Source organism: Aegilops tauschii, chromosome 6 (assembly GCF_002575655.3).
Source record: "Aegilops tauschii subsp. strangulata cultivar AL8/78 chromosome 6, Aet v6.0, whole genome shotgun sequence".
Lineage (NCBI taxonomy): Eukaryota > Viridiplantae > Streptophyta > Magnoliopsida > Poales > Poaceae > Aegilops > Aegilops tauschii.
In genome coordinates, this window is record NC_053040.3 from 424,363,738 (window position 1) to 424,379,346 (window position 15,609).

Below are 15,609 nucleotides of genomic sequence, written 5' to 3' on the forward strand. Positions count from 1 at the left end.
CATCAGCAATGCCTACGACCAACAGAGATCGCGGATGCAGTGGTCAAAAATTACTGATGCAACAGATGACACCAACCAAGTAGATGGCCCAAATTTACAACAGACGCGCGCCGGTGAGCAGGAAGGTGCAGCTGCAAAACGCCACAGCGCAACAACCTCCCCCTACAATGGAGAAACAAGTCGCAGCAAAATAGAGCATTTGCGCCACACAGAACAGAAGCCAACACGGAAATAACAGGGTCAGCCACAGCAGATTATTAGTTCCTCAACTACTCATGTAACACTTCCCAGCAGGATACATGTCACGGCTAAACCATATGTTAAAGCTGCAGATGTGCCCAGCAATGTCAAGAGAGTTTATCATAAGATAAGAAACTTCAAAAAGAAAAAGAAAAAGGAACCACCGGGACTAATTACAGCGGCTTGAGGTGTTTGAAGATGCCAAGGAGCATTACCGTTCCATCTCCAAACCCATACCCTCCTGGCAAAAACAGAAGCAAGCCTGGCAGATACAAAACTCTAGCAAAGCAACTGCTCAAGCTGAGGAAAACTGGTTCCAGGAAAGTATGAATATGGTTAACATTTACAGCAATTACAGCCATGTTTCATTCCCTCCCACAATCCCATGTCGTCACAGACATGAATCCATGTGTGAGTTGTATATCCCAGCCCAGCAGCGGCAGGGTCACGCAGGTGCAATACAACGCCTCACTTCCACATGTAGTTGCCTCTGCAAACATAAAAGCACCCACCTGCTGGTTAATTAACCAAACAAGATAACAGGGCCTTTAAAGTTGGATTTTCTAGGTACAAACAAGCTCACCAGACAAAAGAAGTCGATGCGAGGTCTCGCCAAAGTTCTTACTGCCATGACAATTGCTTGTATGATGATCTGTCGGGATCCCAACTGCCCTCGGGTTCCTTCCTCTTTATTCCTACACCAGGCAATTGGTACATTCTCGTTTGCTCCTCCGCAAAGGCCTGCTGCGGCGTCATCAAATTTTGTCTAACCGATGAAAGTATTCGTTCATCCTTCCCTTCTAAATCTATACTCCCGGGACCAGAATTAAGATCAAACCCTCCTGGTCTTTTCCATTTCCAATTACTGTCGAGGCCATCACTACTGCTACCTTCAGGACGGTTTATTGCATATTGCCTCACATGTTGGGGAGGTAATGCACCCGTTGACCCAACAAGTGACGGGGCAATGGTTGGAAAGTATGGAACTCCTGCAGGTGCGGAATTGGCATATGACGTCGATCCAATTGGAAAACCTGCTGTCTGAAGGTGAACACTGGGGGTGAAAGGAAATCCTGCATATTGATATGCAGGAGGAGGGTGAAACACCATGGTTGGTGCTGTGGAAACAACTGGAGCCCTACCTGAATCACTTCCGAATTGGCTGCTGTCTGCAGCAGACGCAATCATCCTCTGGGTTCCAGATGCTGTTTCAATTGGATAAGGCTGTTCTCCTCTAGCAGGCAAAAACGATTGCATAGCTACAGGAGCATATGGGTTGGCAGTAGCAAACCATGGTGACATGTTATTGATTTCGGTGCCATTCATTCTAAGACCAGCAACTTGAGGCAGGAATGGTATGCTGCTAGCACCTTTAGATGATAGACTCCTTTGTGCAGGCTCTGTACTAGCTTCATCAAGGCTTGGTCCATTATTGAGATCAAAGAAGTTCTTTGAGCCATTCATACTAGTACTCGGTAAACCCCCTGGCAAAGATCTTGCTGGCAACAATGTGACTTCAACTCTGTTGGAAGAGTTTGAGATAAACTGGTTATTCTCGGCAACTTCATCAGCCCTATTCAAGTCAAGTTCAATGCCAGCGCTTCGCACCGGACCATCACGACTTCTACTGTTGCCAGATTCAGATCCAACTGTATGAGCAGAACTCTGTGAGATATCTTCCTCGAGAATCTGGTCATCTGCTACATTTAGATCAATGTCAAACGCGGGGCGAGACCGCTTCCCGGCAGCATCAGATCCTACAATATCAGGTGCAGTCACAGATGTCCCCACAACCTTTCGTGGTTCTGCAGGACGAAATGCACTTGTAGCTGCTGAGCCTTTCCACCCAGCCTCAGGCTTCACTCGTAGTAGATTCTCAGGAGGAACAAAAGGTCCTTTAGCTGGAGCTGCTACTGTTATTGGGGCAGGCAAACCACTTAAAACAGGTGATACGAATGGAGAAAGACCAGGTACATGAATCCCAGAAGAACATATAACAGGAGAGGTAACTGGCTCAGAGTGATTCCCTTCATCCCCAAGTTCATTCAAATCAAAATCAAGCTTAGCAGTAACATTTGGTTTGGCCTGGGCAGCTATAGAAGAACCCTCACCTGATGAGACAAGATCCTCTTTTGCACCGACATCATCGCTCAGTTTCTTTGGACTCTGACTTGCATCATGCTCAAAATCCTGAGATATGATAGCTTGAGGTTTTACTTGACTACTCGATTCACTGGAACCATCCTTCGATTCTTTAATCCCATTCGGCACATCAACTGGGAATGCAACTAGCTTGTTAACATCAGCTGAAGTGGAAGAAGGCTGCTCCTTTTCGTCCTCTTTCAGCACTGTGTTAACACCCAAGACTTCAGCCTTTTTGGGACCAACAGCCAGTGGACACACTGAAGACTTCAAATCCAATTTACCACCAGTACTGCCATCACGTGTATCCATGGCTTCCAACTGATCTAGTACAACCCCAAGCGGCTTTGTATCAGTTTGCTTTAACAAGGCATGGGGCTGTTTATCAGGGGCAGACAATTGCAACTCCTCAGGAGGGAGCAATTCTGACGTGCGATTAGAAACAGCTGAATTGCATTGACCACCTAAAGCAGTGTCAACGACATCAGGGCTGCTTATGCGACCATCTTCAACTGGCCCACGGCTGGAACATGCATTACGATCTTGACCTGCAGATGAATGCATATTAGATTCCATAAAAATGTCGATAAAAACAGAAAGGTAAAGTAAAGTATTTATCATCATCACCTTGTGAATCAGCCCCAGGTACAGGAAGACACTTGTTTGTGCAACCCTCCGCTTGGTTTTCAGTCTTCGCTGAAGATTCGATGGCATTACAGTCTGTACCATTTTGAGGTGACAGCCCAGTAGACGTTGTGATTTTGTTGTCATGCAATGATAAGTGAGCCCTCTGGTTACGTTCTTCCTTGGCAATCAAACAAGGATCGGCTTTCTCTTGCTTCACCAAAATGACTTTCTGAACATCTGAGGTACCTTGAAGCTGAGAAGGGGCTATGTCACATTCTACTTTCAACTTCTCAATGCTGTCACCTTCACAGCCCACTTCATTTGCAGATGAATTTCTCGGTGAAGCTGACGGAGAAATCAAGTCGGATTTAGATATTTCTCCAGCCACACTGGCAAGAAGGTTCATTGCGGTATCATCTCCAGCTTGCAGAGGAGGACCAGCTTCAGAGTATTTTATTTCAATTAAAGCATTCATAGGGTTGAATGAGTTCCCCTTGGTTTCACTTGAACAGATTCCTTTCTCATTCACTTGCGAAGAACTTGCAGGCCGTGATGCACATGCCTCCTTAACAGCTTCTTCAGTATTCCTGTTGCTCTCCAATGTAGGGAATGCTGATTTATCACCTTCATCAGACCCTGCAACCCCTTTTATCTCATTGCTATGCCAAGACTCAGCATTAGCATCAGAAGCTAACTCAGGTCGAGAATTTTCAATCTTCATTTTCACTCGCCGACCATTCTGTTCATGCTTATCTACAGGAGATGAAGATCTACTCCCAGTGACAGACGGGTCCTCAAATGAGCCTCCACTCACACTTCTAGCAGGACTGCGGCTAGGATTTGGAAAGCGGACAATTAATCTATGGCCATTACTGTTATTATCAGAGGGTGTGTCACCTCCTTTTTCAGACGCCATTCCAGATTGTGATGATTTTTCCTGGAACAACGAACGATCGAGTGAGGTAGATCTTCCCGCAGTAGCTTCTTTTTGAATCCCAGAACCAAGACGGACACTGTTTGCCCTTCGATGGACGCGTGAAGAGCTCCCGGAAGTTTTACTAGCATTGCCCGAAGCAGCAGTAGAACTTCTCGCATCCTCCTTCCAAGGAGAACCAAATGTTCTAGCATGATCACTGGAGCATGAGTGACTGTTGTTCAGTGATTGGCTTGAACTGCTGCTTTTCTCCTCTTTCACTGTTGGCAACTCAGAACCACCAGCCGATTTGCAGGGTGGATCCTTCGAGTTGGTTGCAACATTTGTGGGCTGCATGTGTTGCAACTTTGAAGAGACAGAAGTGAGCGGATTCAACTTCGTAACAGCATCAGATGCACCAGGTTTAGCTGTCCGAGATACTGGGTTTTTCGGACTGGCATCACTTGAGGCGCTTCGTCTGTTTCCACCATTAGAAACTTCTGCAGCGCCCCCTTTCCCTGACCAGGAAACAGCTTGACCAGATACTAAAGGTTTCGCTTCATTTGACTTCATTTCAGCATCAACACGCTTTTTCCAGTTTTCAACAAGACACTTCGCCCTCTTCTGTATCTCAGCACTTTTATGGCTACGCAGATGATTGACAGATTTCCCGATACTGCAACTCTGCAAGGCATTCAAATTGATAGGCAATCTTGAGAGAGCACGAAGCAGGGCCATGAGAAATTCTTCGACACGCTTATCAGTTTCTTTAGGACTACCCCCTTCACCAGACTTCCCCTTGTGAGTTTCCTGAAGCCACTCATTCAAAATAGGAAGGCCCCTTAGCTGCACAAATCTCCCGAGGCAATCAGGACTTTCTGTAGCTGAAATAATATGTGCAAGCGCTACTCGACCACCAAGGTCTATCTTCCGTTCAGTTCGATCAACTTGCATGAACTGGACTAGCTTCTCGACTGCTTCAGCATGAGGAAGCCCGCCTTTGTCTGTGAACTTCGCGATAAACTTTGTAAATGCATGCTTCATATTTTCTGCCTTTAAGTTCCCCAGTTCACCTTCTTCGACCTTAAGGGGACGATCACGGTCTCGCGTAGCTGGATCAATTCCTTGCTCAACTCTCTCCCTCTTCTTTCCTTTAGATAAAATACAATTTTGTCCATCATCCAAACCGGACTTCTGCTGGGCAGATGACGGACTATTTAGCCGCTTCGGTGAGCGTCCACCTGACTGTACTGCAGCATGCATTTCTAACCTTGTTCTATGCAGAAGTCGATTTACTTCTTCCTGCCGTTCCTGATTGTAAGGCGCACACATAAGCCACAGAATATATAACACAGAAAAAAGTGGAAGGTAACTATAGCACTTACATTAATATAGTCTTTGTCGGTAAGCCACCATAAACACTTGTTGTCAATATCATATACACGCCGACACACAAATGAAGAAATTCCGGCTGGCAGCTCAACACCTTTGCGTAGAAAGGCAACTTTGCAAGGATGTAGTAGAGAGACAGCAGATGTCTCGTCCTGGTGGAATGAATAGAAGATCTCGTTTGGTGCAGCGTTGAGCTGTATTGCCTTGTTAAGTTTGACGTCAGCAGATCTATAGAGCCAACTTACACGTAACTTGGGAAAGCCTTCTTCTTTTTTCTCAATCCAGCGTATCAACCCAATGAAAGGAGGAACATCAACAGCCTGAAAAAGTGCACAATCTCCAACTCGAAATTCACGCCCGTCCTGTAAAGCAAATTTGTACTTTTGTTAATTGTCAAGAAACATAAACATCTTCATGTCATCAAGAAACATAAACATCTTCATGTCATGAGGATAACGCTGAAGGAGAAAGTGTAACGCTCGGAGAACACGTCAAAGCAAGAAGCACAGTTAAGCATAACTGAACCAAAAATAGAAAGAAAAAAATTAACTCTCCATGCAACAGCCAAACAGCTAAAAAAGTACTAAATAAGTAGTTGATTATCTAAATGTGTCGGGTTGCAAAGGTAGCAAACATTAGTGCGACAACATATATTTCCTTAAGCTGCCAAAGGCGGAAAAAACGTTCCAGATGAGGCATGCTTCAAATATTAATGCCAAATATGTTCTTATAAGGAGATACTCTGAGTCAACAAATTAATGCACGTCAAGCATGTAATAAAACATTCATAATCAAATTGCAATGGCTTCCAGAAATGGATGATACCTAACCGTTAGAGCACAAAATCTGAAATTTCCATGATGAATTTTAGGCAATGTACAATGCTCACAACCAAGTCTGAGGTTTGTTTTCTTCGTTTCTCCTATTTTCCTTGTTTAAATGGAAGATAATTCCTTATTGCCACCTTGTATTAGATTAGCAAACAAAAAAAGCAACCAGGGATATAGAAACAGTTGGCAAAATACGTTATCTTAATGAAGTCGTGAACACGACACGACTTGCACCACATGTAAACACCTTCGAATGGTATAGCCTCACTATCCAATAGACCAACGACACGCTCCAAACAATTCTTATCATGCAAGCAACAAGTCGACATCTTTGACACGCCTTTACATGTGGAGTGCCAGAATTCTCACAATGAGGTACCAAAATCCAACCATACAAAAAAAACCTTGTTGCACCATTTAGAAGATAACTCGGCCATTACCAAACCAAGCGCACAACCAGCCCGGCACAGATGATGTATATGTATACTCAGCCAGGAGCTTCGCGACAACACGAGACTACGGTAACCTCTCAACCAGGCAACAAATTCTAGTTACTTTCCATAGATTAAGTTTTCGAAGCAGAAATGATGGCCATCTGATGATGACTTGAGCAGCAAACTGAATTTGGTCTAAATCTGGCGGAGCTTAGCAAATCCCAAAGTGATATATCCACCAAAGTATGAGGCACCTTTAGGAAGGAGTCTGCTGAGGGCGGGCGGGGTGAATCGGCGGCCTCCTGCTTGTGGGGTGCCGCCGGGGGAGTCGTCGGTGCGGGTGGATAAGAGGTCGTCCGGAGCGGCGGGAGAGACGAGCGGGGAGGAGGAGGAGGGGAGGCTGGTCCCTTTGCCGGTGGTGGAGCTGCCTCTACGCGAGTTGCCGGCCACATGTGCCGGACGAAAGGACGCCGGTCGCCGCACCCCTCACCGCAGCGTTGGCGCCGCCCATGCATAGCCGCGCATCTTCCCAGCCGCCGATCCCTCCTGGCCGAATCCTCCCGGCGCCGCGCTGCACCATCACCAGATCACCGCTGCCGCAGGCGCCGGCGGTAACCCTAGCTCGGATCCGCGGGGCCTCCCTCCATGCGCCTCCGGATCACCCGAATTCGGCCGATTCCGACGCAGCGCCTGCCCGGGGCCCGCGGATCGGGGCTCGAATTCGATCGAAATCGGCTCCGGCCGCGGGGAGATTTGATCGGGAATTCGGGGATTCGGGGGCGTCCGGTCCGAGAGCGGGCGGGTGGGCCGGTCTCGATCTGCGGCGGGGCGGTGGCGACGGTGGCGAGGGGGGGAGAGAGAGAGAGAGAGAGAGAAATGGCGATTTGGGGGCAGATTTGGAGGAGAGAGATGGTTATATGGAGCACGGCACGCAGAGACGGAGATGAGGAAGAGAAAGAGGAGAGCGGATGCGGGGGGCGAGCGAGGGAGGGAGGAAAGAGGCAGGGGCATTTCCGTCATTTCCGCCAACCCCCCGCGCACGAAGATCCCCTGCGCTGTGCGGGGCGCCGCGCGAGGCCTGCGCCGCCTGTGCTGCTGCTACGTGCGGTCGCGCTCCGCCCGGCGGGCGTCGCTGCGCGGTGGGGCACTGTTGACTCGCCGTGGGCGGGCGCGGGGTGGCCGTAGCGATTCCCGCGGGCGCTGACGTGTATGTGGTGGGTGGACTCGGACAAGTGGTCCGGCCCGCGCGCGCGCCTGGCTCGAGGTCGCTGGTGTGCCACTGACGTCCGGATCCGGACGGGGCGGGCCCCGGGCGGTGATGGGGGAGGTGGGTGGGGGTTCGGGTGGGATCGGGCTGCGACGCGCCGTGCAAGGCGGGGCGGGGGAGGACGGCACGGCAACGGCCACAGACGCGCCACGACCGCGTGTCGCTGGCGTGTGGGGCGCCCGCTGGCTGGTAGCGATCCTCGTCGGTCCCACCCGTGGGTTTTTTTCCTTTGACATGGACGCCCGTGGGTTTCTGACTGAAAGTGGAGGGAGGGCCGGGGTGAAACCGACTCGGGCACGTGGACGTCCGTGTTGTTTCGCCGGGAGTGGAAATGGGCCGGGCCCTCCGCGGTTGCCGGATTGGTGTCGGCGCCTCTGCCGGGCTCGTGCCGCCGTGTTCGCTCGCGTTCGTGTACCAGGGGGATGGGTAAGTTCCGTGCTGTCTTCTAGTGAGCCTTCTTCCTCGGATCCGGCGAGCTCCACCGCCAATGAGGCGATGCAGGCGTGGATGCGCTCTTGTTTACCGGCCGCCGTCGGCTCCGAAGGACGGTAAGTAGTCTGTAGGTTTTACCGCATGAGTAGAATTGTCACAAAAAGTACCACGACAGATGTAAAATGCCAGTTAGTGCATCTCCAACGGTGATTCATAGATTTGCTCCGGCGTCTGTATGCGGATAGGGGAATCATTCCATAGACATGATGCCAGAGTCCGCTATCCAATGTTGGCCGCATTGCATTTCAACAACTTTTTGAACCAACCGAATGAAATTCATGCAAACATGGCGGATTTCACACAAAGAAGAAGAAAACATTTACATTTTGGACATATTTTAACTGAGAAGGTAAAACTATATGCACGTACAATCGCAGCGAGCTCCATTCCCCCGACATGGGTACAATAGTCTGCGATCGACCACGGCGGATCTCTTTGTCTTCCCCATGTCCGGCAGTCCACACATCGGACTGCCGAGAGCCCCGGAAGTATATTCTTCCCCCGTATCTTTCCTATGTTTGGTTCCATCGCTCATCGGAGTGGCAAAGGGGGTGCTTCAGCTGGAGGGGAAGGGTGCCTACTCCGCTTCCGTGAAGCCGAGGCGGGGCTCGACGAGCCCCGGAGGTATATTCTTCCCCCGTATCTTCCCTTGTTCGGCTGCGCCGCTCATCGGAGTGGCAAAGGGGGTGCTTCAGCCTGAGGGGAAGGACGCCTACTCCGCTTCTGTGAAGCGGAAGCGGGGATCGATGAGCCCTAGTGGTATACTCTTTCCCCGTTGAGGGAGTCCTGGATTAGTTGGTCTTCGGCTTGCCGGCCTATCCCCTATGAGGCCAGACTGTTGGGCGTGTTATCAATACTAGGAGGCCTAGCTATGTGGACACTCCGTATCCGGACAGGAAGCTTTTTGGTGCCTTGGTGTGTCCTCCAATTCAAGATAAGAAGAAGCGGCATGTTTATCCTTTCCTTGTAACCGACCATGTGTAACCCTAGTACCCTTGGTGTCTATATAAACCAGAGGGTCTAGTCTGTAGAGAGGAGAACAACCATCATCCTACTGGTCTAGGGTTTACATCTGATCTCGTGGTAGATCGACTCTCTAATCCTCATATACACAAGCAATATAACCAAGCATGACGTAGGGTTTTACCTCTTAGAGAGGGCCCGGACCTGGATAAACATCGTGTCCCTAGTCCCTTGTTCCCCATCGATCCAAGATCCACAGCTCGGGACCCCCTACCCGAGGTCCGCCGGTTTTGACACCGACACCCGTATCTTCCCTATGTCCGGATACGCCGCTCATCGGAGTGGCAAAAAGGGTGCTTCGGCCAAAGGGGAAGGGTGCCTACTCCGCTTCCGTGAAGACGAGGCGGGGGTCGACGATGGTCTGCGCTGAACCGGGCAAGTCACTGGATGTGTGGTCGGCGACGCGCCGGCGGTGGCCTTCCTGGGACCCAAGCGGCAGCGGCCTCCAATGTTCTACTTTTCCTCGATATTGGCGGCGGACGCAGACGCGCAAGCCATCGACTCATCGATCTCCGTGTAGCCGGCTTCTTTCTCCACCGACCGGGCGCGGTTTCGCTGTTGATGGCGGATGGCCTCGTCCATGGCAGCCATGATGCCCATTCCGTCGTGATCCATCGTGTCTGCGTGGAGTAACTCGCCACTCCTCCGCGAGCTGGCTTGGAGCGGCGAGTTGCTGAACCATGCACCGGCTTGGAACGGCAACTTGCTCCGTCAGGCTAGGCTAGGCGAGGGAGGTGGAGTAGCGAGTTGCCTCGCTCGTGTCTGGTGGACTCGGCGGGCCACCCAGCCAGCTTTTATGCCCGAGAACTGCTCTTCCTGCTCGCTTGATGCCATGGGGAGTGTAGAGAAAATGGTGCAACTAGGAGATGGGGAGCGGAGTTGTCATGCGATTATTGCCCAGTGTCTGGCTCACTTAAATAGTCAGCTGACGTGAGGAGCTTGCCCGGCGTTATGTTTAATGCCGACCCGCTCGCGAATGGACATGTGGCCGGAGTAGGTTTCTCGGCACACGGACGGGTTTAATGGAGACATTTGAATGCGGCGAGGAGGCATGTTCAGCTGGGCGTGCAGCGGGCGGCACCCTCGGTCGGCCTGCCCCTCCAATGGCGGAGCTAGTGAGAGGTCGCGTCCACTTTGGGCCGGCTTCAATGTGGAGCATCCGCTCCACAGCGGCATGAATGCGGGCAGGTGGCGCCGGGCGGGAACACACGCGGATGAGGGAAGAAGATTTTCGGTGGGTCGGGTGGATAGAATCGGGCATGGCTGTTGTCCGGACGCCTGCAAAGCCCCCTGGTTTGTCTCTGGTTTGCAGGAGTGATTACTTCCTTTAGTGATCCGAAAATGGAGCATAAAGTATTCTCACCTATTTCCTCGGATGTGACCCTGAGTTATCGAACCCACGGGAGGAAGGCCCCTTTAAGCTAGGGTCTCTAGCAAGCTTTTGTTAAAGAAGCAAATTCCAACTTTTGACCAGATCAAAATCAACAACCTTGAGTTGAACACTTATAATAAAAATAGGTACGGGTATGAGGTATTAATGCTTACAAACATGTGTTTGTGTTGGGACCAAATATGATCTTAATTTGTGCGGTGGAAGTCACGAATCTAGATGTGCTTATTACGAACTGAAGTGGGGGTGTCCAAATTACATCTTGACCGGCACGCGTCGTGCATCAAGAATCGGTTATCCAACCGAAGGCCCTATCCATCTCACGAGGTTGCCTCCATAATTAAGATTTGTCGGGGGGATGACCCCCGGGTAGGCTTTGGAACCCAGATCGTTTTTCAAAACATCGAGGCGGTTGGCACCCCTCGTCCGGCTCGTGTATCCGTCCGGCTTCCCGCTCAAGCCGGGTGGCCCGGGGCCAACATCTCGCTCAAGCAGGTTGGCCCAGGCCGGCTCGCACGGGGTCAGCAGCCGTCCCCTCCATCAGTACGACAAGAAAACTCCCCACGACGGGGCAAGCGTGGCCATAGTGCGCCCGGTATCGCTGACCGGGGCACGCATGGCTACAGTGCACCCGGTACCGCTGACCGCAGCGGATGGCGACCGGGCGACACGACACTGTAGCCATACGGCGCCAACCACACTCTGTGACGCCAGACAATACGGGCAACCGTGCAATCATCTAGTGGGGCCTGCGCCCGGCAGACCCGGCGGACCCCACTACCGGCTCCAGACGATGACACCAGGACCCCGCGCCCATGTAACTTTACCGTTGTGACCCCGTGGGGCCAACCTATAAGACCCCCCCTGAAAGCACAAGTGCTCCCTGGGTGATTTTGGTAATTAATGTCAACATATCTTTTGTTGGACTAATAGTTTTATCTAGCATATTTCAGATAAGTTCAACAGTGGAGTGGCAAGGACAAGAGGACGTGGAACCCCTTCAAAATGATAAGGACAAGGATTGGCCAAAGCTCAAGACTCTTCGTTTTTGTTTAAGTGGTCCAAGATCACATTGAGTCCATAGGAAAGCCAATACTATTAAAAAGGGATAGGTGTTGCTTAATGGTCTTTTTGCTCAAGTGCTTAGTGATATTGCTCCAAAACCCTCAGCCACTTTCTCTATCCACATATGTCCAAAACCTAATGTCAGGACTGGTTCCTAGAGAAAAGATTTTTCCGGAAATAGCCCTTATGTTGTACCGACACAAGATCAATTTTAAACTGGTAGACAATCCTTGATACAAATAACCAGTCACACATAATATATTACAAGGTTGAGGCGAGGTGCTCAACAGTTTATTACAGACTCGCCAATATATGACAGTGGTGGATATAAGACAGTGGTGTGGTGGTAGTACCACTGACTCGCAAATATACTATGGTGGTTGTTGGGGATATAACCCCACGGTGTAACCCACCCAGGAAGGGTCGGGTTACGCTGTTGGCGACTCAACAATGAAGCTTAGGCAGGCCCAAGAAGCCAAGACATGAAGCTCGGAGGCGGCTTATGAGGCGGGCCGACTGAAGGCCCAAGACCCGGAGATGGTTGATAACCCACAAGTATAGGGGATCGCAACAGTTTTCGAGGGTAGAGTATTCAACCCAAATTTATTGATTCGACACAAGGGGAGCCAAAGAATATTCTCAAGTATTAGCAGTTGAGTTGTCAATTCAACCACACCTGGAAGACTTAATATCTGCAGCAAAGTATTTAGTAGCAAAGTAGTATGGAAGTAACGGTAACAGTGGCAAAAGTAAAAGTAGCAGTTTTGTAGTAATTGTAACAGTGGCAACGGTAAAGTAACTAAGCAAAGAGCAATATGTGAAAAGCTCATAGCCATTGGATTGGTGATGGAGAATTATGTCGGATGTGATTCCTCATGCAATAGTTATAACATAGGGTGACACAGAACTAGCTCCAGTTCATCAATGTAATGTAGGCATGTATTCCGAATATAGTCATACGTGCTTATGGAAAAGAACTTGCATGACATCTTTTGTCCTACCCTCCCGTGGCAGCGGGGTCCTATTGGAAACTAGGGGATATTAAGGCCTCCTTTTAATAGAGTACCGGACCAAAGCATTAACACTTAGTGAATACATGAACTCCTCAAACTACGGTCATCACCGGTAAGTATCCCGATTATTGTCACTCCGGGGTTAATGGATCATAACACATAATAGGTGACTATAGACTTGCAAGATAGGATCAAGAACTCACATATATTCATGAAAACATAATAGGTTCAGATCTGAAATCATGGCACTCGGGCCCTAGTGACAAGCATTAAGCATAGCAAAGTCATAGTAACATCAATCTCAGAACACAATGGATACTAGGGATCAAACCCTAACAAAACTAACTCGATTACATGATAAATCTCATCCAACCCATCACCGTCCAGCAAGCCTACAATGGAATTACTCACGCACAGCGATGAGCATCATGAAATTGGTGATGGAGGAAGGTTGATGATGACGACGATGACGGATTCCCCTCTCCGGAGCTCCTAACCAGATCAGCCCTCCCGAGAGAGATTAGGGCTTGGCGGCGGCTCCGTATCGTAAAACGCGATGAATCCTTCTCTCTGATTTTTTTTCTCCCCGAACATGAATATATAGAGTTGGATTTGAGGTCGGTGGAGCACCAGGGGGCCCACAAGGTAGGGGGCGCGCCCAGGGGGTAGAGGCGCCCCCACCCTCATGGACAGGGTGTGGGCCCCCTGGCCTTGATTCTTTCGCCGGTATTTTTTATATATTCCAAAAATATTCTCCATGAAGTTTCAGGTTATTCCGAGAACTTTTATTTCTGCACAAAAATAACACCATGGCAATTCTGCTGAAAACAGTGTCAGTCCAGGTTAGTTCCATTCATATCATGCAAGTTAGAGTCCAAAACAAGGGCAAAAGTGTTTGGAAAAGTAGATACGATGGAGACGTATCAACTCCCCCAAGCTTAAAGCTTTGCTTGTCCTCAAGCAATTCAGTTGATAAACTGAAAGTGATAAAGAAAAACTTTTACAAACTCTGTTTGCTCTTGTTGTTGTAAATATGTAAAGCCAGTATTCAAGTTTTCAGCAAAGATTATGAACTAACCATATTCACAATAACAGTTAGGGCTCATGTTTACTCATAGCAATGACATAATCAACTAGCAAGCAATAATAATAAATCTCAGATGACAACACTTTCTCAAAACAGTCATAATATGATATAACAAGATGGTATCTCGCTAGCCCTTTCTGAGACCGCAAAACATAAATGCAGAGCACCTCTGAAGATCAAGGACTAACTAAACATTGTAATTCATGGTAAAAGAGATCCAGTCATAGTCATACTCAATATGAATTAATAGTAATGGATGTAAATGACAGCAGTGCTCTCCAACTGGTGCTTTTTAATAAGAGGGTGATGACTCAACATAAAAGTAAATAGATAGGCCCTTCACAGAGGGAAGCAGGGATTTGTAGAGGTGCCAGAGCTCGATTTTGAAATAGAGATAAGTAATATTTTGAGCGGGATACTTTCATTGTCAACATAACAACCGAGAGATCTCTATATCTTCCATGCTACACACATTATAGGCGGTTCCCAAGCAGAATGGTAAAGTTTATACTCCCCCACCACCAACAAGCACCAATCCATGGCTTGCCCGAAACAACGGGTGCCTCCAACTAACAACAGTCCTGGGGGAGTTTTGTTTGCAATTATTTTGATTTGGTTTGAGCATGGGACTGGGCATCCCGGTGACCAGCCATTTTCTCGTGAGTGAGGAACGGAGTCCACTCCTCTTGAGAATAACCCGCCTAGCATGGAAGATACAGACAGCCCTAGTTGATACATGAGCTATTCGAGCATACAAAACAGACTTTCATTTGAAGGTTTAGAGTTTGGCACATACAAATTTACTTGGAACGACAGGTAGATACCGCATATAGGAAGGTATGGTGGGCTCATATGGAATAACTTTGGGGTTTATGAAAGTGGATGCACAAGCAGTATTCCCGCTTAGTACAAGTGAAGGCTAGAAAAAGACTGGGAAGCGACCAACTAGAAAGCGACAACAGTCATGAACATGCATTAAAATTAATCAACACTGAGTGCAAGCATGAGTAGGATATAATCCACCATGAACATAAATATCGTGGAGGCTATGTTGATTTTGTTTCACTACATGCGTGAACATGTGCCAAGTCAAGCCACTTGAATCATTCAAAGGAGGATACCACCCTATCATACCACATCACAACCATTTTAATAGCATGTTGGCACGCAAGGTAGACCATTATAAACTCCTAGCTAATTAAGCATGGCATAAGCAACTATAATCTCTAATTGTCATTGCAAACATGTTTCATTCATAATAGGCTGATCAGGAACGATGAACTAATCATATTTACAAAAACAAGAGGCCGAGTTCATACCAGCTTCTCTCATCTCAATCAGTCCATCATATATCGTCATTATTGCCTTTCACTTGCACGACCGAACGGTGTGGATACTAATAATAGTGCATGTGCGTTGGACTAAGCTGGAATCTGCAAGCATTTAATACAAAGGAGAAGACAAAGTAATATGGGCTCTTTGTTAAATCAACAATAATGCATATTTGAGCCACTTCAACATTTTCATTATGGTATTCTCCTCTCGACCCCCAAAGAAAAGAAAGGAAATAAAACTATTTACACGGGAAAGCTCCCAACAAGCAAAAGAAGAACGAGAAATCTTTTTGGGTTTTCTTTTAATTATTACTACTACAGACATGGAAAGTAAACTAGCTAAAAGCTACAACTAATTTT

At 48.5% G+C, this 15,609-nt stretch overlaps 1 protein-coding gene across 1 annotated transcript; it reads right to left on the reverse strand.

The window, feature by feature from the left end:
• Window positions 1-232: 232 nt before the first annotated feature.
• Window positions 233-7,593, reverse strand: LOC109746364 (uncharacterized). The gene is made up of 5 exons (XM_020305478.4): window positions 6,833-7,593; window positions 5,308-5,676; window positions 3,010-5,233; window positions 824-2,930; window positions 233-730 (listed from the first exon to the last, which is right to left on the reverse strand). The coding sequence occupies exons 1-4, from the start codon at window positions 7,091-7,093 to the stop codon at window positions 862-864; spliced, it is 4,923 nt and encodes a 1,640-aa protein (XP_020161067.1). The 5' UTR covers window positions 7,094-7,593; the 3' UTR covers window positions 233-730; window positions 824-861.
• Between the last annotated feature and the right edge of the window lie 8,016 nt (window positions 7,594-15,609).

What these genes read in the sequence shown, in the direction of transcription:
- LOC109746364 (XM_020305478.4), bottom strand. Translation starts at nt 7,093, where the DNA reads ATGCATGGGCGGCGCCAACGCTGCGGTGAGGGGTGCGGCGACCGGCGT. An exon ending in CCGACAAAGACTATATTAAT is followed by an intron (nt 5,234 to 5,307) that starts GTAAGTGCTATA and finishes CCTTACAATCAG; the next exon opens with GAACGGCAGGAAGAAGTAAA. An exon ending in ACCTGGGGCTGATTCACAAG is followed by an intron (nt 2,931 to 3,009) that starts GTGATGATGATA and finishes ATTCATCTGCAG; the next exon opens with GTCAAGATCGTAATGCATGT.